Source organism: Eulemur rufifrons, chromosome 9 (assembly GCF_041146395.1).
Source record: "Eulemur rufifrons isolate Redbay chromosome 9, OSU_ERuf_1, whole genome shotgun sequence".
In the NCBI taxonomy this organism is placed as follows: Eukaryota; Metazoa; Chordata; class Mammalia; order Primates; family Lemuridae; genus Eulemur; species Eulemur rufifrons.
Genome location: NC_090991.1, coordinates 25,412,906 through 25,439,880, shown reverse-complemented (window position 1 = coordinate 25,439,880; position 26,975 = coordinate 25,412,906). Strand labels below are relative to the sequence as shown.

General features: G+C 35.5%; 1 protein-coding gene across 1 annotated transcript in view; it reads left to right on the top strand.

The window, feature by feature from the left end:
• Positions 1-26,975, top strand: part of BRIP1 (BRCA1 interacting DNA helicase 1) — a 144,005-nt gene that overhangs the window by 114,721 nt on the left and 2,309 nt on the right. Inside the window, exons 16-17 of the mRNA XM_069481082.1 lie at positions 5,995-6,107; positions 17,279-17,361. Coding sequence (XP_069337183.1) covers positions 5,995-6,107; positions 17,279-17,361 — 196 coding nt within the window. The remainder of the gene's footprint in view (positions 1-5,994; positions 6,108-17,278; positions 17,362-26,975) is intronic.

Below are 26,975 nucleotides of genomic sequence, written 5' to 3'. Positions count from 1 at the left end.
TATGCTTTGATTCTTTTATCGTAATGTCTTTGCTTTGTATGCAGTTAATTTGCCCTTATTGACCCTTACTGATTTGTTGCTTCTAGTGATCTCTAAGATTTATTGATTCTTCTGCCTTTTTCAATCTGCTGTTAAACCCATTCAATGAATTTTTATTTCAGTTACTGTTGTAGCATTTCCATATGAATCTTTTTTTACAGTTTTCACTTCTCTATGATTCCCTGAAGTTTATTCATTAAACCGTATGTTTTTATGTTAAATATATTTATAGCAGGTGCTTTAAAGTCTTCACTATTGTGATAGCTGGGTCCCCTCCAGATTGTTTTCTACTGAATGCTTTTTTTTCCCCTTATAGTGGTTGACATTATTTTGGTAATTTTTATTATATACTAGACATTATGGATGGTACATTATAGAGATTCTGGATTCTATTATCCTTCTTGAAAGAATATTGATTTTTGGTTTTTGTAGGCAGTTCAGTTAGTGTCTTATCATCTTGAACTTGTATGGGCATGAATTGATGATTTGTTGGGAGGAGATCCAGAAAAGGCTTCACGTCCTCAATCCTTAAACTCTGTCTTTTCTATGGATTTTGTCAGGGTTTGGATAAGTCTTTGTTGGGGCTGGTTTAGTGTAGGCATTACTCTGAATTGTAGTCCTTATTCTTGATGTGACACCTGATGTTTCTGATGGCTCAGGTGGCTGCCTAGGGTGTTAACATATCTCCAGTCTGACTGGGCCAGAATTCCAACATCTTTAAGCATTCCTTGACCTTTATTATCTCTTTTCTCCTCTCCTTCTGCATTATGTGTTCTCAGGTAAGCCTTGGGTGGTGTCACCCTACACACACGCAGCCAAACCTTCAAGCAGGAACTTGCTGAAGACCTGTACACAGACTGCAGTGCTGTCCCCCATATACTGTTCCCTCTTCTCTGCCCTGCCCCACTGATTCCAAGAACTTCAGATACCCTCAACTTTCATACACTTCCTGAATAAGCTCAGCAGAACCATTTCAGCTCATTGCACTGGAGCTGAAAATTGTACCCGTGGGGAGCTTAGAATTACTGTCTGTCCTTTGCCGCTGGAGACCGTTGCCTCATGTGCTTTGTCCAGTTTTGTGGTTGTGTATCGTAGGAAACTTAGTAGTAGTTACTCCATCTTAGCTGGCATAGAAATGTCGTCATCCTTTTAAATATTTGCCACTCTTACAAATGGTTACTAGTAAGATATCTTTTTATGTGTGTATAATCTATTAGTAATAATTTCATGTACCTTTTCATTTTTTCTTTTAGGCTTTTGGTCTTATATGTAGAAACTATATATAAAGATATTAATACTATAATATATATGCTAGAAATATACTCATAGATTTTTAATATTTAGTTTTTGTTTTTTTTTTTTTACCTTAGAAATGTTTAGGTTGCAGGTAGGAAGAGCTGTTAAAACTTTTCCTTTAGTAACCTTTGTATTATAGTCTTGCATGGGATGGTCGTCCCCACTTTAGGATTGTAAGATAGTTTCCCATATTTTCTTCTAGAACATTTATAGATTTTCAATATACCTTGAACCTATTTTTGTAAATTAGATAGGGATTCAACTTTTTTCAAGTGGTTACTTTTTCAAAAGTTGTTCTTAATACCATTTGTTTACTAGTTTATCTTTTCCTCACTGATATGAAATTTCACCTTTATTATATGCCAAACAAGCAAGGGTCTGCTTTTATACTCTAGTCTGTATTCCAGTTTTCTGTTTATCAGGTCCTGTATCAGTATCACACTGTTTTAATAATTATGTATTTTAGTATCTAACTGGAAGATTATTCTTTATTATACAGTTTCCCAAAAAATTAACTTTGGAATTGTTTCATTCAGTTCAGTAAAACTTACCTAGCTGTTCAGTTTGCAGAAAAGTTTCCTGTTGAGAATGTTGTAAAGCAGTGATTCTTAATAATTAGTGATTCTCAGGATGTTTTTGAGAATGTGGTTAAAGCTATGAACTCTGTCCTTAGAAATATGTACCTGGGCACAGATCAGAGGTGGCTTTCATAAGCCCCTGAAGGCTGTTTTTCAGCCCTGTAGTTTTGGACTTGAGCTTGGACCCCATTCTAGAAGGGATTATTCAAGCATTTAATAAGATTGCATCTAATCCAGAGTGTCTCTAATTTATAGCTGAGAAAGATACGAATGGCACAAAGTTATAAGTCACCCTACACAATTTGCTTTAAAATACCCCAATGCTCCCTTCCTCCTAACACACACAGAGGACAAAACATGGGCAAGGATACATATTAAACAAGACTGACAAAATAGTGACAATATTGCATGATGGAACCTGCCTTAACAAAGCTTATAAGTAAGTCTCAAAACAATGAACTGAGCTGGGCATGGTGGCTCACACCTGTGATCTCAGCACTTTGGGAGGCTGAGACAAAAAGGTCACTTTAGGCCAGGAGTTCAAGGCCAACCTGGACAACACAGTGAGACCTGGTTTAGCTATAACAACAAAAAAGAATGAACTGGTTCCAAGTATCCTAACTGTACTTCAGAACAAAATAAAATGCTACTTAAATTAATACAACAAAATCCAGTAACAATTTATATAACATTTACAATGTTTAGTGTCCAATCAAAAATTAGCAGCCATGCAAAGAAGAGAATATAATTTCTAATACAGAGGAAAATCAATGAACAAAAACAAAACCAGAAATGACAAAGATGCTAGAACTATCAGGCAAGGATGCTAAGACATCTTATGTTTTATATTTTGTATGTTCAAAGAAGATAGAAGAAAATATGAGCATGCTAAGAGAAACAGAAGATATTTTTTAAAAATTAAGATGAAATTTCTAGATATGAAAAATATATGAAATAAAAATATACTAGATGGATTAGAAGGAAGGACCAGTGAAGTTGAAGACATAGAAATAAAAATATCCAAAATGAAGTGTAAGGCCGGGCGCGGTGGCTCACGCCTGTAATCCTAGCACTCTGGGAGGCCGAGGCGGGTGGATTGCTCAAGGTCAGGAGTTCGAGACCAGCCTGAGCGAGACCCCGTCTCTACTAAAAATAGAACGACATTATATGGACAACTAAAAATCTATATAGAAAAAAAAAAAATTAGCCGGGCATAGTGGCGCATGCCTGTAGTCCCAGCTACTCGGGAGGCTGAGGCAGTAGGATCGCTTAAGCCGAGGAGTCTGAGGTTGCTGTGAGCTAAGCTGACGCCACGGCACTCACTCTAGCCTGGGCAACAAAGTGAGACTCTGTCTCAACAAAAAAAAAAAAAAAAAAAAAAAAAAAAAAATGAAGTGTAGAGTGAAAAAAATTGGAAAAAATAAATGGAGCATCAGTGACATGTTGAATAATGTAATTTGGCTTAATAAAGTTAAATTGGAGTCTAAGAAGGAGAAGAGAGTGTGTGGAGGCAGAAAAAAATATATGTTCAAAGAAACAATGGCTGAAAATTTTCTAAGTTTGATGGGAACTATAGGCCCACAGGTCCAAGCTTAATTAAACTCAAGCAGAATACACACAGCACTTCCTAAGCCAAAGTTGCCAAAGAAAAATGAGACATTACTAACAGAAATAGGACAATAGTAGACTTTTCTTCAGAACTATGCAAATGAGAAAATGATGAAGAGACATCTTTAAAGTACTGAAAGAAAAAGTCAACTTAGAAGTCTTAATCCAGTGAGGAAAATATCTCAGAAATGAAGATGAAGTAAAGGCTTTTCAGAAAAACAAGAGCTGAAGGCATTCATTGCCAGCAAATCTACACTACTAATGTTAAAGGAAGTTCTTCAGGTAGAAGGAAAATGATACCAAGATGGAAATTTAAATCTATACAATGAAATGAAGAGTGCCAAAAGTGGTAAATCTGTGGGCAAATGCTATATCTTTTAAAGGATAATTATCTGTTTGGAAAAAGTAGAAACCTGAATAAAGTACATAGATTTATTAATAATGTATTAATGTTAATTTCTTAGTTTGACATATGTACTATAGCAGTGTAAGATGTTAACATTAGGGGAAATCGGATAAAGGACATAAGGAATCTGTGTACTATGTTTGCAACTTTTCTAAAAATCTAAACTTATTCTAAAAAGCTTATTTAAAAATAAAAGATTGGCCGGGCGTGGTGGCTCACACCTGTAATTCTAGCACTCTGGGAGGCCGAGGCGAGAGGATTGCTTGAGGTCAGGAGTTCGAGACCCCGTCTCTACTAAAAATAGAAAGAAATGATTTGGACAGCTAAAAATATATATAGAAAAAAAATTAGCCAGGCATGGTGGCACATGCCTGTGGTCCCAGCTACTCGGGAGGCGGAGGCAGAAGGATTGCTTGAGCCCAGGAGTTTGAGGTTGCTGTGAGCTAGGCTGACGCCACGGCACTCTAGCCAGGGTGACAGAGTGAGACTCTGTCTCAAAAAATAAATAAATAAATAAATAAATAAAAATAAAAGATTTACTACTTAAAGCATACAAAATCAGAATGTTTTATGGGTTTATAGCATATGTAAAACTAAAATGTATGACAACAACAATAGCACAAAGGATAATAAAGGGAAATGGAAGTATATTGTTGTGTAGTTTTTATATAACATATGAAGTGGTATATTATTTTAAGGCAGACTGTAATAAGTTAGAGATGTATATTGTAAACCCAAGTGTTTCGTGAAAATCCCAGGATGGTACAGAAAAACCATTCCCAAACTGAGAGGGACCCAAGCAACCAAAGAATGACTTACACAAGGACAGCTTGACAAGTTAGATGAGTTTATTAAAGGTTACTTACTAGGATACTTGCTCCTGGGTGATACAGGAATTTCTTCCACAGGAGCTTTCTTGCATGAAAAATCTGCATCTGCCCACCCTATGGTGTTGCCTTAACTCTCTTCCCAATGAATAATGCAAAGTTTTTATATTGTATCTTTGCTCATTCATAGTGAAACATATGCAGGTGTAGTACCACCATCATATGCTGTCACACATCCCATCCTACGTTAATGATATTATAATTTCCCACTAGGCAGGGATTTTAGTATTACAGTTAACTAAAGGGCATTACAGGACACCCAAAGCAGCTCTAAAGCAGTCAGGGCCAGTCTGAGCCAGCTATTTCAGAGCAAGACAGTTCTGAGGCACCCAGGAAAAGTGCTGGGCACTTTTCCCAGGCCCAGTAGTTATCTTGGTACCTGTTTAATCTACTTTGTAACAATTTTGCTGAGCACTCCTGGCTAGCACAGTGTTTCTGTTATGTGTTGGGGAACCTGCATTTTTCCCTCACCTAGAATAATGACACAGAATAAAGGACATAGAGATGATAATCCAACAGTGGAAATAAAATGAAAGCATTAGTGGGGAAAAAAGACAGTTGATCCAAAAGATAAAAAAGATATTGAGATGGTAGCCTTAAACTCAGTGATAACAATAACTACATTAAATGTAAATGGTCTAAACATCCCAATTAAAAAGTAGAGCTTACCAGATCTTACAAACATTAAAGCATGAACTCATATGCATTTCAACAGGGCTGAATTCCAAAAGCATGCTTAATGAAAAAGACAGACACAAATGATTACATACTGTATGATAACATTTACATGAAATCCTATAACAGGTAAAACAGATCAGTGGCTACTAGAGCCAGCAGTGGAGGAAGGAAATTGACTGAAAGGGAATAGGAGGGAACTTTCCGGGGTGATGAAAATGTTCTATATTATGATTGTGGTTCTGTGACTATACATTTCTCAAAACTCATCTACTTGTGCACTGAAAGTGTGTGAAACTTACTGTATATGAATTATATCTCCATAAAACTGACATCACACAGCTAATTATATGCATGAGAGAATTTAAGGAATGTAAGGATGAATAAAACTATTTTAAATGAAATGGAGAAAAATCAGTACGGAAAAACAAAATATATTCAGACTGTTAGAAGTTAGTATGATATATAAAATGAGCTTTAATTATCTACATTTTTAAATTATCAGGTTGAACTAAAGCGACAATACAATGACCACCATTCAAAATTGAGAGGTCTTTTACCTGGCCGTCAGTGGTATGAAATTCAAGCATATAGAGCCTTAAACCAAGCCCTGGGTAGGTAAGTAGAGTGAAATTTAATATAATGTTACTGTAATATTATCTGTGACCAGGGATATATAGAGAGCTAGTCTTGCTACTTTACTCTTTATAATAAATTTGGTAAAATTTTATTTAACTGGAGCCCCAGGAACTGATCTATTTTCAGTGATGTCACATGCAGAAGTTGAGAAGAATAAATAAACTAGACCCAAAACAAAACTTGCAATCTGCTAAAGTTTAATGAAATTGTATGGTCAAATAATGAATGGCACACAAAGGTGGCTCTGTAAATATTTATTAAAGGAAGCTCACCACCAAATCAAAAAAGTTTTGTTAACATCAAAGTGATGATTTTATAGATAAACAACCTTTTCCTTCCGCCCCCAATATGTTCAGGGAATAAAATTAATATACTAGTTGTGAAGAGGTATTCCATTTACAAAGTACATTTTCAGTAATTGAAAATGTGTAGAATCCGTGTATCTTTTACTTTTATCAAATACAAACCAAATCTCTTACACTGCCATGTGAGATCTTGTAACTGCATAATTTTTTATTCAGCTTCTATGTAAAGAGGACATCTAGCAGGAAAAAAAATACCATTTCCATCTTAATGTCATTTCTAAAGTTTAGATAACAATGTGATTGCAATCTGTACTTCGCTGTGTCCTTCTATGTATGGTGATAATGTTGACTGATAACCTTGAAACTGAAGGATATTGATTAATTAAAGAAAGATAAAATAGTTACTTTTTTGAGAAGTAGAAATGGGTAGTAAAGCATTTAGTAAATCATTCAAGGAGGGTTAAAACAAGCATGGTCATGGTACTAAAGAATTAACACCAACTAAATAACATTTAATCATATTACTCCATTTTTGAAGAATTACCCATTAAGACTTGTGTTTTTACTAGTTTTTAAATCATCATTTTATATAGTCACATGGATATATTCTGAGAAATGGGGTGTTAGGCAATTTTGTTGTTGTGTGAACATCATAAAGTGTACTTAAACAAACCTCGTTGGTATAGCCTACTGCATACCTAGGTTATATAGCATAGCCTTTTGCTCCTAGGCTATAGACCTGGTTCAGCATGTTACTGTACTGAATACTACAGGTAATTATAATACAATGGTAAGTATTTGTGTCTCTAAACATATCCAAACATAGAAAGGGAACAGTAAAAATAATAAAGTATAAATATGTGGTATATAAAAAATAGTACACTTGTTATGGCATTTACCATAAATGGAGCTTACAGGAAAGGAAGTTGCTCTGGGTGAGTGAGTGAGTAGTGAGTCCATGTGAAGGCCTAGGACATTATGGTACACTACTGTAGACTTTAAATTTATTTTCAAATGTTTTTCTTGAATAAATTACCCTTAGTTTCTTGTAACTTTGTTACTATAAAAGAATCAAGAAGTTATAAAAATAAGTTTATCAAGTAACACTTAGCTTAAAACACAAGCACATTGTGCAGCTCTACAAAAATATTTTCTTTCTTTATATCCTTATTCTATAACCTTTTTCCTAAATTTTCTTTTTTAACTTTTGTGTTAAAATTAAGACACAAACACACATTAGGCTAGGCCTACAGAGGGTCAGGATCATCAGTATCACTGTCTTCCACCCTCCACATCTTGTTCCGTTGGAAAGTCTTCAAGGGCAATACATAATATGTACACAGTTGTCCTCTCCTATGGTAATGACACCTTCTGGAATACCTCCTGAAGGACCTGCCTGAGGCTGTTTTATAGTTAATTTTTTTTTTTTTTTTTTTTTTACAAGTAGAAGGAATACACTCTAAAATAACGATAAGAATTACTGTGTAAGAAATACATAAACCAGCAACATAGTCATTTATTATTGTTATCAAGTATTAAGTATTGTACATAATTGTATGTGCTGTACTTTTATATGTCTGGCAGCACAGGTTTGTTTATACCAGCGTTATCAGAAACACATGAGTAATGTGTCGCGCTACAACATTAGGAAGGCTAAGACATCACTAGGCAGTAGGGATTTTTCAGCTCTGTTCTCTGTTATAGTTTTATGGGATCACTGTCATATATGTGGTCCATCATGGACTGAAATATGCAGCACATGACTGTATCATGATTTCTTATTGTAGGACATCAACATTCAATTTATAAACACTAATTAGTTTTTGTACAACTTAATTTAAGATACTATATTCTCTATTTGTGAAACCGTAATTAGCTTAACCATGTAATAATTATTTACCTAGTGAGGCTGTAAGGCATTTGGATAATTCATATAAAAGAAACAGGTTAAGGCCAGGCATGGTGACTCACGTCTGTAATCCCAGCACTGTGGGAAGCTGAGGCAGGAGGATCACTTGAGGCCAGCAGTTCGAGACCATCCTGAGTAATGTAGTGAGACAAAAATAGAAAAATTAGCCAAGTGTGGTAGCTTGTGCCTGTATTCCCATCTACTATAGAGTTTGAGGCAGGAGGATAACTTGAGCCCAGGAGTTTGAGGTTGCAGTGAGCTATGGTGATGCCACTGCACTGTAGCCCAGGTAATGGAGTGAGACCCTGTCTCGGGAAAAAAAAAGAAAACAAAAGGAAAGAAAAGAAACGAGTAAAATCACAAAAACATGGACATTTGACATATTTGCAGTTCAACCGAAGTCCTGCAGCTAATAATAATCTGACCTAGCCAAATCCAGAATTTAGATTTTTCTCAAGTTACATTAGCTGATTTGCACATTAGCAGATCAGATTTACATATATATAACTGATAGCGTAGGACTACAACTGGAATTTAAGTCCCAGAACACATCACTCACTCCCTTCCCCATCATTTCAGAATGGTATTCTGCAGGTGTTTTCCTTCAATCTGAGTGATTCAGTTCTATGGCTAAGCTACTGACATCCTGCTGCCCTTTTCTGCCTAGAAATCCCATTTTACTTGGAAACAAGTTGCACTGCAAGTTGTTATTGAAGGATTTCATCTGCTTGCTTTGTCTCTCCCTGCTGATTGACCTGTTTTGTTTCAATTTTAATGTTCAGCTAATAGTTTCTGGGGGAGCTTGAATATATATTTGAAATTCTTGACTTTTAGTCGTTTTACTCAATTTCAGAAAAATATTCTTACCTCAATTGATTTTTTTCCCATTAATATAAGCAATACCTTGAATTTCAAGAAACCATATGAAATAAGTTATATTCATATCCTACTTTGTCATTTATAAACTTTTCCACATACATTATCTCATTTGATCACTTTCAATAGTAGTCCATGTTTCATTTGATTGTAAGAGATTAAATTACTTTTCTAAGATCACATAGCTACTAACTGGCCTTTTACCTCTTGGTCTCACCTACTTCGAAAACTGCAAGACCTGCTTTTTCATTGTTATGTCCTACCTCCATCCACTAAATTTTTCACTGTTAAACATAAACATCTCACTATTAAACATACCATATTCTTTCATGACTGTCTGCCTTAGCAATAAGTTACCATACAATTCATTTGGCAAATTTAGCAATCAAAACGTAGTTGAAAGTGACGTCTTTCATGAGGACTTTTTAAATTTCTCCAACTAGAGTTATTTAAACCTTAGTAAACATAGCATTTTATATGTTATCTGATTATAGCATATATCTTATTGTATTATAATAGCCTGTTTACATATCTTTTTTCTTCCCTGAACATGTGTTCATCAACCGTGTGTCAGTTTCAGACATAGATTCTTAACAAATGCTTGAATTAGTGAGTTTCAGTGCTTTTTCCCACTATACCACGTTGCCCAGAGAGCTTTTAGAGCTTCAAAACATGCTTTTGTAGAATATCATAAAAATTATGCATTTGTAGTAATGATATATAATACTGTATGTCTAGTATTTTATTAGTTTTTTTTAAAATGGAGAGCCCAGCTATCATTTTACTGATTTTTCAATGAAATAATATCAAGTAGCAATTTGTTACAAAGGAACTTACCCTTTTGAAAACCAATCAATAAATTTTTTTAAAATTTAAAGAAAGATCAAGTGAATGTTTTATATCATTTCATAAAACTCATCGTGTTGATTGACAGAAAAGGTGCTTATACTCTGAGGCACTCTTCTTATAAGGGATACATCTAGAAGATCTAAAGTAAGCAGAAACCAATTGAATTTTATGTTACTTTTTTTTAAGCCCACATGGGACTGTTAGAGTATTTGAACTAATATAAGTCCATGAAATATAATAATAGCCTTTAGAAACATACCAGATGGTTTTGCAACCAGGTTACAACTGTACTGAGTTTCCTAACTAGTCTGCTTTACTTAAAATCTTTGTGTCAAGTGGGCATAATTCATTTGAGCAAGGCAGTATGAAAACAATGGAAAAAAGAAACGGTGAAATCTTTTTCTCTGTTGTGTTAACTTAAATACCTTTCTACCATAGGACACTTTACACATAAATCATACTGGAACCAACCAAAATAGAAAGGCACCCTGACTTTCCATTGATTTTCAACATTCTTCTATAGTATAGACAATATTCATCTTCTTCCTATCCTGCCCAATATTATGGTCTGTTACCTTGGAGAACCTATGGATTATTTTGATATCAAAAAAGATTGCCCTATAAAGTTTTGGCTTTTAAAGTCTATAGAAAAAGTGAACATTTATGTTACTCTTCACCCCCTCAAAATCCTATGATAGTAAAGGAATAAAAATGTCAAACCTACAAAGTTACAAAGAGTGAGAGAGGAGACAATGGCAGCCAAGAGTTGTCAACAAATTTTCAGTGCTGGAAAAGAACTGAATTACTAAATGACCTAGTAGGCAAGACAAAGATCAAATTTAAATCTACAGCGATGGCCAGGCACAATAGCACTTGCCTGTAATCTCAGCACTTTGGGAGCCCAAGGCAGGATGATCACCTGAGGCCAGACTCCCATCTCCACAAAAGATTTTTTTTTTTTTAAGAAAAATTAGCTGGGTATGGTGGTACATGCCTGAGTCCTAGCTACTTGAGAGGCTGAGCCAGGAAGATCTCTTGAGCCCAGGAGTCAGAGGTTGCAGTGAGCTATGATCTCCCCACTACATTCCAGCCTTGGCAACAAAGTGAGACCCTGTCTCAAAAAAAAATTTTTTTTTTAATTTTTTAATAAATAAATAAATTTATAGTGATGAAAGTCAATAAGAACCTCCAGATTCATACATGGAAAAGCCCCCCTTGGGATACTCTAAAGTATCAATAAAAGTAAGGTTAAAAACAGGAGGATTGGTTGCAAGTTAGTGTAAGAAGCAATTAGCACCTTCCCCTATTGAGGTTTACTTTTGGAAAGGTTGAACTAGAGAATCTCTGTATTTTTCAACACCAGGCACAGCCTAAGGTTGTATTAAAGATAGGGGTTAATACATACATATTGTGTATATGGGTTCTATGTACTGAATGTGAGAACTCCATCCCCTTTTTCTTCTCAGCTTTAAGTAGGATAATCATCAGTCTTATGTAGTATTCCTCTAGGGAAACTGACCACTCCAAAAAAAAAAAAAAGTCTACAAACTGGCCCTATTCCTACCAAATTACTCTACAGCAAAACCTCCCAGCCTATAAGCCCTACCCATACTTACAGAGCTGCCAGTCAGTGTTGTAGTACCTTACTCTTAAGTACAGAGTCTTCACCAGAATTGCAAACCAATTCCAACAATACAAAAACAAAGCTGAAGAACCAAGAGAAAACAGAAACAGTACAATAAAATGGAATAAGGATTGGCCAACTTTTTCTATAAAGAGCCATACAGTTCAGTAGTCCCCCCTTATCTGCAGGGTATATATTCCATGAACCCCAGTGGATGCCTGAAATCATGGAATAGTACTGAACCTTATATATACTATGTTTTTTTGATCTGATAACTGGGATGGCTACTAAGTGACTAATGGGCAGAAAGTATGTACAGTATGCATATGCTGGACAAAGGGACGATTAACGTCCTGAGTGGGACGGCGTGAGATTTTATTACACTACTCAGAACAGCATGCAATTTAAAACGTATGAGTTGTTTATTTCTGGAATTTTCTATTTAATATTTTCAGACTAAGGTTGACCATGGTAACTGAAACCACAGCAAGTGAAATTACAGATAAGGGGGGACGATTGTATATATTTTAGGCTTTGCAAGCCACATACAGTCTGTTACATATTCTTTGTTTTTTCCTTAACCCCCTTAAAAATGTAAACACCATTCCTACCCTGCAGGCTGTACAAAAATAAGACATGGGCCACATTTGCTCTGTGTGCTGTTGCCAACTCCTGTATAGTAGAAATATTTAAAAAAAAATACAGTATCAGTAATATGCATAAAGAGGTAGAATATTGCCTCCGTGAAACAAGAACAAAAAAAAAAAGGAAAATTTCTTAGAAATTAACATGATACCAACAATTTTTAAATGCTGAATAGAGCTTGGAAAATAAAACTGAAATTTCCCAGATCAAAATGCATCTCACCATGCAGTTTCCAAGTACCTGGATAACAAAAAGGTGTTAAAATCTTCCAGAGACAAAAACAACAGGTGTCATACAGAAGATAGGGAATCACAATTGCAGCAGACTTCTGAAAAGCAATATTGAGGCTAAAAGAGAAATGTATCTTCAGAGTTTTTAGGGAAATTTTTGACTTGCAATTCAAAATACCAATGAACTAGCTGTAGTAACTATGTTAATCTCAGATCAAGTAGAATTCAGAGCAAATAAAATTAATAGGGATAAAAAGGGACATTACATAATGATAAAAGGGCCAATTCACCAAGAAGACATAGCAATCCTAAATGTGCATGCACCTAAAAACAGGGTTTCAAAACACATGAAGCAAAAACTGACAGATCTGAAGAGAGAAATAGACAAATCCACAATTATACCTGAACACTTCAAAATTCCTCTCTTAGTAATTCCTCTTCTCTACTAAGAACTGGTAGACAAACTAATAAAGATATAGAAGACTTGAATAACATTATTAACCAACAGGATTGAACTGACATTACAGAGCACTCCACTTAACAATAGGACAGTAAACATTATTTCAAGTGCACATAGAATAGTTCCAGTGTAGACCATCGTCGTTGTGCCTGACTGACCATTAAAAAGTCATACTAAGTATGATCTCTGATCATAATAAAATTAAACAATTAAACTAGAAATCAATAACAGAACAATATTCAAATACTTAGAAATTAATCAGGATACCTCTAATTAATGCATAGATAGGAAGTCTCAAGTAAAGTTAGAAAATATTTTGAACTGATCAAAAATGAAAATACATCAAAACTTTCGGGCTCCAGCAAAAGCAGTGCTCAGAAGGAAATTTATATCATCAAATGCTTATTTTAGAAGAGAAGATCTCACACCAATGATCTGAGTTTCTACCTTAAGCAGCTAGAAAAAGAAGAGCAAAATAAATGTAAAGCAAACAGAAAAAAGGGAAATGATAAAAACAAGCATAAATCAATGAAATTGAAAACAAAACAACAAAGGAAACCAACTAAACTAAAATCAGGCCCTTTGAAAAGATCAATAAAGTTGATAAACCTATAGCAAAATTGACCAAAAAAAGAGAAGCCACAATTACTAATATGATTAATAAAAGAAGTGATGTTACTACAGATTCTATGGACATTAAAAGGATAATATGAGGATATTGTGAATAATTCTATACATATACATTGGAAAACTCAGATGAAATGGATAATTCCTCAAAACCCACAAAATACCAAAACTCACCCCAAGATGAAATAGGTGAGTAGTCCTCTATCAAAGAAATCAAATTATAGTTAAAAGCCTTCTGAAAAAATTCTCCACACAGATGGGTTCACTAGCAAATATTACCAAACATTTAAAGAAGAAATATTAATAGCACCAATTCTACATGATCACTTCTAGAATATAGAAGATGGAATCTTTCCAATTTATTTTATGAGGCCAGCTATTAAAACCAGGTAAAGACTGTACAAAAACAAAAGAAAACTATAGACCAATATCGCTCTGATATTGCTGAAGATGTTCTTCAAGTATTAGCAAATTGGATGAGGTCCTCAAAACTGGCAGACTTCTGAAAATTCTAAAAGCAATGAGAAAATAGGCAAAAGCAGTTACAATCAACTTTATCAAAACTCTAGATATTAACCAAAGGTTACACCATTTCCAGAAACCCTTTATTTATGAAAAATGACTGAATCTCATTACAAACCCTGAGCTTCGTGGAATTTTAACTTGCCCTATTCCCATCCCCCTCTCTCCAAGTTCACAGTACCCTTATAAACCAATAGCCTGAAATCATGATGAAAGCCAGCAACCTGACAGTCATGAAGGGGAAAAATGGGGCTGTAGTGCATTCCCAGAGAATTGACATTATATTACCTGTCCCCTGGAAGACCCCGCTCACAAGGCTATCTTTATTTGACCTGACTCAGAACTCACCCGGGCAATTGTTTAACTTTATAGCTGTCTGAAACAATGAATGACATTAGCGGCAATTAAGAGGCTAGCTAAGAAAAAAAATTAAATAGAAAAGCTGAGAAATGAGATGTCCATAGGGGGCTTTGAAAGTTCTCACATATTCCTGGAATTTTAGGGGGGACATGCATGTGTCTAAGAAAGACTATGCTCATGACCAGGGATGTACACATGCTAGGGAAAGACCTAAGGTGGCCCTAAGCTATCACCTTGATCCTCTGCTGAAACAGAAAGTGAAGACTGTGGCACAGTTGTTACCTGCCTTGCTGAGGGTTTAAAGTGTGCCCCAACACATGTGCAGAGCCTCCTGGCAAAGAATGGAAGATACTTTGGTCCTAGACATTTAAAGAAATCTGTCTTATTAGCAGGACTGCTAAGCTAACCAAGCAGTCTTCAGTGGCTACACATGACAGAATACAGACTTTACAGAATTATTTCAGAAAAGTCACAACAACAAAAAACCTCAAGGAGGGAGAATAACCTGATTTCTAGACTTGCCACATTATATTTAAAGTGTACTGTTTTGGGCCAGGCATGGTGGTTCACACCTGTAAATCCCAGCACTGTGGGAGGCCAAGGCAGGAGGATTGCTTCAGGTTAGGAGTTCAAGACCAGCCTGGGCAACATAGCAAGACCCTGTCTTTACAAATAATTTTAAAAGAAATTAGCTGGGCCTAGTGGTGCATGCCTGTAGTCTCATCTACTCAGGAGGCTGAGGCAGGAGGATCACATGAGCCCAGGAGTTCAAGGTTATAGTGAGCTATGATCACGCCCACTAGACTCTAGCCTAGGCAACAGAGGGAGACCATGTCTCCAAAAAAAAACCCAAAAAAGTACTGTTTTCAACAAAAATTATTATACAGGCAAAGAAAGAAATAAGTATATCCGTATACTAGGGGGAAAAATAATCCATAGAAACTGTCCTGAGGAAGCCCAGACATTTCACTTAGCAAATAAAGCTAGTTTAAATATGTTCAACAACTAAGGAAACTATGTCAAACGAACTATAGGAAATTATCGGAATCGTGTCTTGCCTCACCAATTAGAGAATATCAATGAAGAGATATTCTTTATATGAAATCAACAGAAAGTAGAACTGTTGAGCAAAACTAAACCAACAACTCCAAACAAACCTAGCAGACATCTATAGCACACTTCATTCAACAACAGCAGAATATACATTCCTCACCAGTTAACATGGCATATTCTTTAGGATAGACCATATGTTAGGCCGTAAAATAAGTTTTCATAAATTTTGTAAGGTTGAAATCATTAAAAGTATCTTTTTAACCACAAACAATGAAACTAGAAATCAGTAACAGAAGAGAAAAGAAAAACTCACAAATATGTGGAAATTCAAACACACACTCTTTAAACAACCAGTGGGTTAAAGAAGAAGTCACAAGAGAAATTGGAAAATATCCTGGCAGCGTTATAAATAATAGTCAAAAAGTGGAAACAATGCAGTTGTCGGTTAACTTATGAATGAAGTACTGATACATGATATGAGTGAATCTTGAAAACATCCCACTAAGTAAAATAAGCCAGATACAAAATGCTACATATTTTATTAATATAATTCCAGTTAAATGAAATGTCCAGAATAGGAAAATGTTTAGGGAGAGAGTATATTAGTTGTTGCCACAGGCAATGTTTGGAGTGACTGCTCACGGGCACAGGTTTCTTTTTGGAATGGATAATGCTATAGGTTGTACAACCTTATAAATGCACTAAAAACTATTGAATTGTATACTTTAAATTTTTTTAATTATTTTAAAATAAAAATATTTTTTAAATACTAGTAAATTGAATCCAATCTTGAAAGAATAATGAACCGTGACCACACATGATTTAACCTAGGAATACACGACTGGTTCAATATTTGAAAATGAACCCGTGTGATTTCCTATATTAACAGTTGAAAGAAGAAAAACTACATGATTGTATCAATTGATTTTAAAATATTTTTGACAAAATTATGTGTTCACTCATGATAAAAACTCTAATCAAACTAGTAAAAAGGATGTCTACATAAAATACACAATTGTTAATAATACTTAAGGTAAAAAATGGTCTTTGTAGCTAAGTAAGAAGGTCTTGGAAAATATTTTCTATAATTTTCTTGATTTCAAAATAAAATGCATATAACATTTTTAGATAGAAGTTGCCAGTAGTTGGGAGAACTAGGGGATTTTTTATAAAGCTCTTTTGGTACATTGTACTGGGTAGCTTCTATAACTTTTCATAGTAATCAATTGATTAAAGGAATACATAGTCTGGACGTGGTGGCTCACTCCTGTAATCCTAGCACTCTAGGAGGCCAAAGTGGGAGGATTCCTTGAGCTCAGGAGTTGGAGACCAGCCTGAGCAAGAGGGAGGAGACCCTGTCTCTACTAAAAATAGAAAAATTAGCCAGGCATCGTGGCACGCATCTATAGTCCAAGTACTCGGGAGGCTGAGGCAAGAGGATCTCTTAAGCCCAGGGGTTTGAGGTTGCAGTGAGCTATGATGACACCATTGCACTCTACCCGGGGCAATAGTGAGATTCTGTCTCGAAAGAAGAGAAAGAGAGAGAAAGAAGGAAGGGAGGGAAGGAAAGGAAGGAAGAAATAAATCTGACACACCACTGGGTTTTTCAAATTTCTGTCTGTCCCACTAGAAATCTGACTTTTATTTTCAACATTATAGTTATTTGATTTTCCCCCTATTTTTTTTTTAGATGTATTCGACACCAAAATGATTGGGGAGCTCTTATTCTGGTGGATGATCGCTTCAGGAATAACCCAAGTCGCTATATATCTGGTAAGATTCTCAGCTGGGCTTACGGTAAAATCTATAGTAACTACTAGTAACAAGCTGTGGTAAAAACACATGATATGCAGTCTATCTTCTTAACAGCTTTTTAAGTATACAGTACAATATTGTTAACTATAAGCACAATATTATAAAGATCTCTAGAACTTTCTAATTTTGCATAACTGAAATTTTAAGCCATTGAACACCCAATTCCCCATTTCCCCCTCCCCTCATCTGCTGGCAACCACCACTGTACTTTGTTTCTTTTTTTTTTTTTTTTTTTTTTTTGTTGAGACAGAGTCTCACTTTGTTGCCCAGGCTAGAGTGAGTGCCGTGGCGTCAGCTTAGCTCACAGCAACCTCAAACTCCTCGGCTTAAGCGATCCTACTGCCTCAGCCTCCCGAGTAGCTGGGACTACAGGCATGCGCCACTATGCCCGGCTAATTTTTTCTATAGATTTTTAGTTGTCCATATAATGTCTTTCTATTTTTAGTAGAGACGGGGTCTCGCTCAGGCTGGTCTCGAACTCCTGACCTTGAGCAATCCACCCGCCTCGGCCTCCCAGAGTGCTAGGATTACAGGCGTGAGCCACCGTGCCCGGCCTACTTTCTGTTTCTGAGTTTGACTATTTTAGATACCTCATATAAGTTGAATCATGCTGTATTTTCCTTCTGTGACTGGCTCATTTCACTTAGCCTAATGTCCTCAAGATTCATCCATATTCTAGTATCTGATAAGATTTCCTTCTTTTCTATAGCTGAATAATTATTTTATGAATATATTTTATTGTATGTATACACTATACCATATTTTCTTTATCCATTTATCTGTCAGTAGACACTTATGTTGTTTCTACCTCTTGGATATTGGGAAGAATGCTGCAGTGAACATGAGAGTGCAGTTATCTCTTGAAGATCCTGATTTCAGTTTTTTAAAATAAATACCAAGAGTGGAATTGGTGGATTGTATGGTAGTTGAAGTTTTAATTTTTCGAGGAACCTCCATACCATTCTCCATAGCAACTGCACTGTTTGACATTCCAGTTTCTCCACATCCTCCCTAATGCTTGTTATTTTCCTTTTTTCTTTTCTTTTCTTTTTTTTTTTTTTTTTGTTTCAGATACTGACAATAGCTATGAGATGATAATTGCATCTCATTGTGGATTTGGTTTGCATTTCTCTGATTAGTGATAACTGAGTATCTTTTCATATACCTGTTGGCCATCTGTACATCGTCTTTGGAGAAATGTCTGTTCAAGTACTTTGCCCATTTTTTAATTGGGTTACTTGGGCTTATCTGTTTGTTGGTTTTTTGCTGTTGAGGTGTATGAATTCCTTATATATTTTGGAGATTAACCCCTTATCAGATAAGTGGTTTGCAAATATTTTCTCTCATTCCATAAGTTGCATTTTCACTGTACTGATTGTTTACTTTCCTATACAGAAACTTTTGAGTTTAATGTGGTCCCCTTGTCTATTTTTGCTTTTATTGCATGTGCTTTTGGTGTCATATCCAAGAAACTGTTGCCAAGACCAATATTATGAATTTTTCCCCCTGTTTTCTTCTAGGAGCTTTACTGTTCAGTTCTTATAATTGTAAATCTTGAATCCATTTTGAGTGAATTTTCACATATGGTGTACTATAGGAGTTCAATTTCATTTCTCTGCATGTGAATATCCTGTTTTCCCAGCACTGTTTGTTGATGAGACTATCCTTTCCCCATTGTTTCTCCTGTTGACACCTTTGTTGAAGATCAGTTGACCATGTATGTACGGTTTTCTTTCTGGGCTCTCTATTCTGTTCCATTGGTGTATGTTTGTCTTTTTAGCCAATACTGTACTTTTTTGATTACTATAGTTTTGTAATATATTTTAAAATCAGGAAGTATGATGCCACCAGCTTTTATCTTTTTTCTCAAGATTGTTTTGCCTGTTTATTGTTCTCTGTGGCTCCTTATGAATTCTAGGATTTTTTTTTTCTATTTCTGTAAAAAATGCTATTGGGATTTTGATAGCCATTGTATTGAATCTGTAGATCACTTTCAGAAGTATGGATATTTTAACAATATTTAGTCTTGCAATTCATGAACATGCGATTTCTATTTATCTGTGTCATCTTTAATGTTTTTCAGTAATTTTTGTAATTTTCAGTGTACAAGTTTTTTGCCTCTTCAGTTACATTTTTATTCCTAAGTATTTTATTCTTTTTAATGCTATTGAAAATGGAATTTTTCCTTAAATTGTTTTCTGGTTGTTAGTGTGTAGACATGCAACTGATTTTTGTGTGATTTTTGAATCCTATGAGTCTACTGGATTTGTTTATTAGTTCTAACAGGGTTTGTTTGGGGGAATCTTTAGGGTTTTCTACATACAAGATCATGTCATCTGTGAAGGGAAATAATTTTACCTCTTCCTGTCCAATTTGGATTTATTTCTTTTTCTTGCCTAATAGTTCTGGCCAGGACTTCCAGCACTGTGTTAAAAAGAAGTAGCAACAATGGACATCCCTTGCCTTGTTCTCATCTTAAAGGAAAAGTTTTTAGTTCTTAACTCTTGCATATGATGTCACCTGTGGGCTTTTCATACAATGTTTATTATGTTGAGATAATATCCTTCTACTACTAGTTTGTTGAGAATTTTTATCATGAGAGGGTATTGAATTTTGTCAAATACTTTTTCTGTATCTATTAGGATATTATTTTTATCCTTTATTTTGCTAATGTAGTATATCACATTGATTTTCATATTTTGAACCATCCTTGTATCCAAGGATATATAGTATGTGATCATTTTAATGTGTTGATGAATTCTGTTTGCTGGTATTTTGTTGAGGGTTTTTTTCATCTGTATTCACTAGGGATATTGGTCTGTAGTTTTTTTATTTGTTTGTTTGTTTCTTTGTTTTTGAGACAGAGTCTTGCTCTGTCACCCGGGCTAGAGAGCAGTGACATCATCATTGCTCACTGCAACCTCAAACACCTGGGCTCAAGGTACCCTCCTGCCTCACCCTCCTGAGTGGCTGGGACTACAGGTGTGCACCACAACACCCGGCTAATTTTTCTATTTTTAGTAGAGGCAGGGTCTCACTCTTTCTCAGGCTGGTCTCGAACTCATGACCCTCAAGGGATCCTCCTGCCTCAACCTCTCAGAGTGGTAGGATTACAGACATGAGCCACCATGCCTGGCCCTGTAGTTTGTTTTCTGGCTTTGCCATTAGGGAAACACTGGCCTGATAAAAGAGTTTTGGAAGTATTCACTCTTCAGTTGTTTAGAAGAGTTTAAGAAGGATTGGCATTGATTCTTCTTTTAATGATTGGTAGAACTCACTAGTGAAGTCATCTAGTACTGGGCTTTTCTTTGTTGGAAAGTTTTTGATTACTGATTAAGTGTCCTTACTACTTATACGTCTGTTCAGATTTTCTGTTTCTTCATGATTTGATTTTGGTAGATTGTATGTTTCTAGGAATTTATCCATTTGAAGAAATGGATAAATAGGTTATTCAATTTACTGGCATATAACTGTTCAGAGTAGTGTCTTATAATCCTTTTTATTTCTGTAACATCAATTGTAATGTCTCTTCTTTCATTTCTGATTCTGAGTCATCTTTTTCTTAGTCTAGTTTAAGGTTTATCAAGTTTGTTGATCTTTTCAAAAACACCAACTCTTATTTTTATTATTTAGTTATTTTTCCATTCTCTATTTATTTCTGCTCTACTCTTTATCATTTCCTTCCTTCTGCTAATATTGGGTTTAGTTTGTTCTTTTTTTTTTTTAGACGTGTAGAGTTATTTGAGATCTTTCTTCTTTTTTAACGTAGGTATTTACTACTGTAAACTTTCCTCTTAGTACTACTTTTGCTGCATCCCTTACTTTTGGTACATTGTGTTTTTATTTTCACTGGTGTCAAGATATTTTCTATATCCTTTTTGATTTCTTCCTTATCTGATTTATTGGTTGTTCAAGAGAGTGTTGCTTAATTTCTACATGGTTGTGAATTCTCCAGTTCTTTTTCTGCTGTTTAATTTTAATTCCATTCTGTTGTGGTTAGAAAAGATACTCGGTATGACTTCAGTCTTCTCAAATTTGTTAAGACTGTTTTTGTGACCAAACATGTGATCTGTCCTGGGAAGTGTTCTTTATACGCTTGAGAAGAATGTGTATTCTGCTTCTTTTTCGGGGAATGTTCTGTATATAACACTTAGGTGTCCATTTGATCTATAATGTTTTGTTTTTTGGTTTTCATGACCCAGGATAAGGAAGAGATATAGTGTTTTTCAGTCCTCTGTTTCTTTATTATGTTCTGCCTGAATGTTCTATCCATTATTGAATATGGGGTATTGAAATCTCCTACTATTATTGTGTTGCTGTTGGTTTCTACCTACAGTTCAATGTTTTATTTATATATTTAGGTGCTTTGATGTTAGGTGTATATATATTTATTCATAATTGTTATATTTTCCTGGTGAATTAACCTATTTATCATTATGTAATATTCTTCTTATCTCTTGTGACAGTTTTTGACTTAAAGTCTATTTTGTCTGGTAGAAGTATAGCCACTCCTGCTCTTCTGGTTATCTTTTGCAAGGAATATCTTTTCTATCCTTTCACTTTCAACCTATGTGTATCCTTAAATCTAAAAAGAGTCTCTTATATACAGCATACAGTTGGAACAGATTTTCATCCATTCAGCCACTCTTTGTCTTTTGATTAAAAAGTACTGTGATGTGAATGTTATGTCCTCCGAAATTCATATGTTGAAATCCTCAACCACAAGGTGATGGCATTAGGACATGGGTCCTTTGGGAGGTGAGTAGGTCATGGGGGCAGAGCCTTCTGAATGGGATTAGTGTCCTCATATAAAAGGCCTGGGAGAGCTTTCCTGTCCCTTTCCTCTATGTGAGATTGAGAAAACAGCAGTCTATGAACCAGGTCTTTACTATTATGGAAATTGAATCTGTCAGTGCCTTTATCTTCGACTTCCCAGCCTCTAGAACTATGATAAATAAATTTTTATTATTTAAGCTACCCAGTCTATGGTATTTTGTTATAGCAGCCTGAACAGAGTAAAAGAAGAAGTTTAATCCATTTATATTTAAGCTACTTATTGATAAGGAAGAATTTACTGTTGCCATATGTGCATTGTTTTGTCTGTCTTACAGCTCTTTTAGTCCTCTTTTCCTCACTTGCTATCTTCCTTTGTGTTTTATTGACTTTTTGAAGTAACATGCTTTGATTCCTTTCTCATTTTCTTTTTTGTGTCTTCTATAGGTATTTTTTGTGTGTGTGGTAACATGAATCTTACATAAAATACCTTAGAGCTATAACAATCTATTTTTAACAGATAGCATGTTAACTTCAACTACACACAAAAACTCTATACTTTTGGCTGGATATGGTGGCTTGTGGCTCATGCCTGTAGTCCCAGCACTTTGGCGGCCAAAGTGAGAGGACTGCTTGAAGCCAAGAGTTTAAGACCAGCCTGGGCAACATAGTGAGACTTTGTCTCAAAAAACAAAAACAAAAACACAAAAAAAAAACACCACCAAAAAAAAAAAAAACTTAGTCCTAAGCTACTCAGGAGGATGAGGCAGGAATATTGCTTGAGCCCAGAGTTCAAGGTTGCAGTGAGCTCTGATCAGGCCATTGCACTCCAGCCTGGGTGACAGAGCAAGACCCTATCTCCAAAAACAAAACAAAAAAAACCTCTATGCTTTACTTTTCTCCCATCACACCTATGTCATTGAAGTCACAAATTACATTTTTTATATTGTGTGTGTCCATTAACATTTCTTTTTTATACTTTTTTCTGTACAAAATTAAAAGTAATTTATGCACCACTGTTACTGTTTTAAAGTATTCTGTATTTGTCTGTATGTTTACTTTTACTAGCAAACTTTATACTTTCATATTGCTATATAGCAAACTCTCTTTAGCATACCTTGTAAGGCAGGTCTAGTGATGATGAAGTCCCTCAGCTTTTGTTTATCTGGAAAAGCCTTTATTTCTTATTCATTTTTGATGGATAGTTTTGCCTGATATAGTATTCTTGGTTGGCAGGTGTTTTTGTTGTTTGTTTTGGGTTTTTTTTCTTTCAGCACTTTGAATATATCATCCTATTCCCTTCTGGCTTGTAAGGTTTCTCCTGAGAAATTTGTTGACAGTCTTATGGGAGTTCACTTGTGCATAATGAGTTGCTTTTCTCTTGATGTTTTTAAAATTCAATTTTTTCTTTGACTTCTGATAATTTGATTATAATATATCTTGGTACGGACTTATGGGTTCATCCTATTAAATAGTTGGGTTTGTTCAGCTTCTTGAATCTGGGTGTCATTTTTCCCCCCCAAGTTGTAAGTATTTGATCATTATTTCTGTAAATAAGCTTTCTGTTCCTTTCCCCATTTCTCTTTCTAGAACTACCAGAATGCATACATTGGTTGACTTGATGGTGTTCCATAAATCTCTTAGGCTTTCTTCACTTTTTTTTTCTTTTTGCTTCTCTGGATGATTTCAAATGACCTATCTTCAAGTTTACTGACTCTTTCTTCTGCTTAAATCTGTTGTTCAACCCTTCTAGTGAATTTTTTTCAGTTCAGTTATTGCATTTTTAGCTCCTAATTTTCTGTTTAGTTTTCTTGGGATTCTATCTTTGTTGAAAATTCACCTTTTTCCCCTGTATCGTTTTCTTGAGCTCGTGAGCATCTTTTTTGACAGTTATTTTAAATTGTCAAATAATTCATAAACCTCAATTTCTTTAGGGTTGCTTTCTGGAGATCTTATTCCTTTTGACAGGGTTATTTTTCCTTGTCTCTTTGTGTTCCTTGGAACTTTGTGTGGTACCCATACATTTGAAAAAGCAGCCACATCTCGCCGTGTTTACAGACTGGTTTCATACAGGGACTGACCTTCTCCTGTCAGCCCAGGTAGGCATTCTCGGAGACTCTCAAACCTTTTCTGTAGATCTGTCTTCTCTAAACTTGTATGTATAGATTTCTAATTAGAGGTATTTGCCAGTTTTTTTTCCTGGACATCATAATCTCTTATACCCTTCTATCTGTCTCTTGTATCATAGGGCCTCTAAAGCAGCAGCACGCTGTCCAGCTCTTTTGTTCTCATTGGTCCCAGGCCCATAGAGTATGCCAGGTCTGGTCCAGTGCTCCATGACAAGTGGGACAGAAACTGGTCCTTGGGCAGCCCCTTGAAAAGCAAAAATGTTAGATATATACTCTAGTGTTTTCTTTACCCTGAGGAAGCAGTCATCAAGTTGTATCAGCCTCTGTCTTCTGTACTGTGGTTCCTCTGGAGCAGCAGCATGCTGCCCAGCTCTTCTGTTCTTATGGGCCCCGGGCATGGAGAGTTTTCCGGGTCATGTCTGTCCTTGAAGAGAGGCAAGACAGAAGCAAGTGTCTGAGGTAGGTTCCCCAAAAAGTCAGAACTTTGGACGTACAGTCCAGTCTTCTTTTCTCCCCAGGGAGAAGCTAGGAGCTTGGAGTTAACTCCCAATCACATGGCACTGTTCTGAGGTTGGGATTATGGCAAAAGTGTATCACAAATTTTCTTACCCACTTTGATGCAGGTAGTAGATTGTCATTTTTTGCCTACTCAAAGCCATAAATATTGTGTGCCCATGGTTTCATCCAGCAGTGACACAGTCCTTTCAGAGTGAATACTAGGAGTCCACTTGTTATCAAAGAGCTATGGGATACACTTGCATCTTTATTATTACCTTTAAGCTAAAAAATTCATTATAAAATCAAGAGATGCCAAATTTTGTTTCAGATTACCTGTCTGTGGGTGTAGACTCTACCTTTTCCACTTCAGAGCCTAATTACTGTATTTGGTTTGATATTAAAACATAACCATCTGGATTAAAGCAAAAAAATACTGCTTTATTGATTTTATCTTCCCTTTTCATATAAAGCACACAGTAGCTTACATCAAACAGTAATTAAAGGCAAAAATGCTAAGTGTTGGTATTTAGTCAGCAGGTGGAGCTCACATTCTTTCAGGTTTTCAAAAGCAAACAATGATATTTTACACTGAAAAGGCTTTCTTTCATTATAAAAAGGTTGAAATGTAAAAGTAACTATAATAATAAAATTTTTTAATTTTAGAGAATTGCATGTTTTTTTGACATAATCATCTTCCCCAAGAAAACAAAGAACTTTAAGAGAAACGCTTATCAATTTTTTTATTTTAAAATATAGAGCTTAAATTTATAGTTCATAGTTCAGATTTGTTGAGATTTTTTTGAATTAAAATTTACCATTATTTCTGGGTAGTTTTTATTTATTTTTTTCTAAGATTCATAAGGGGTGAAATGGTTTCTTATTTTGGTAATACTAGCACAACACAAATAGAGAATTGATAGAAAAATTCCATTTAAAAAAAGCTAAAGAGCCAGGTGCGCCGCTCACACCTGTAATCGTAGCACTCTCGGAGGCCAAGGCGGGAGGATCCCTCGAGTCAGGAGTTTGAGACCAGCCTGAGTAAGAGTGAGACCTTGTTTCTACAAAAAATAGAGAAATTAGCCAGGCATGGTGGTGTGTTCCTCTAATCCAAGCTACTTGGGAGGCTGAGGCAGGAGGATTGCTTGAGCCCAGGAGTTTGAGGTTGCAGTGAGCTATGATGATGCCACAGCACTTCAACCTAGGTGACAGGGCAAGACTCTATTTAGGAAAAAAAACAAAAAACAAACAAACAAACTAGAGGACTGTATTTGAAATTATAGTAGTCAAGTTGCATGAAGCCCTGTTTTATCAGAACTTATAATACCGTAACTTTTTTTTTTTTTTTCCCCCCCAAAGTGTCACTCAGGCTCGAAGTGCAGTGGCATGCTCATAGCTCACTGTGGCCTCGAACTCCTGAGCTCAGGTGATCCCGCCTCAGCCTCCTGAGTAGCTTGGACTACCATCACTAGTCACCATGCCCAGCTAATTTTTAAATTTTTTTGTAGAGACCAGGTCTCTCTATGTTGTCCAAGCTGGTCTTAAACTCTTGGCCTCAAGCAGTCCTCCCACCTCAGCCTCCCAAAGTGCTGAGATTACAGGTGTGAGCCGCCACAGTGACTTTTAAAACTAATTGCTCTAGGGAATATTAGTTTTAAAACTAATTGCGTTAGCAAGGAATATTTATTTTGTGAAACTCCAAATATCTGATTTTGCATTTTATTTTGAGCTGTCATAATACAAAACACTTAAACTCTTAATATGGTTCATTTTTATGTAGCTTTTATATGTCATAGGTCAAACCATATCCCTTACAACTTGATTACTTATATATTAAACATAATTGTATAAAAATCCAGAGGGTATGTGATTTGCCCAAAAGACAGTATCATTTCCTTCACCTCCAGAACAGTTTAAGATGTATTTAGACTTGGTAGAGGACGAGAACAAAAAAACCTTTGAGAATGGAATCTTGAATTTATTTTTGCAAAAGGAGTAAAATTCAGAATATTAGAGTGGAAGATTGTGTTGTTTACAACTTCTAGTTTCCCTATATGAAAAAGGTCAGTAACTTTTGTGGGAAATTATGGTGAACTTTAATTTGCCATATTCACCAGTTATTCTTAATGAGAGAATAGTATGTTTCCCTCTCTTCACCCTACTCCCACTGACTCT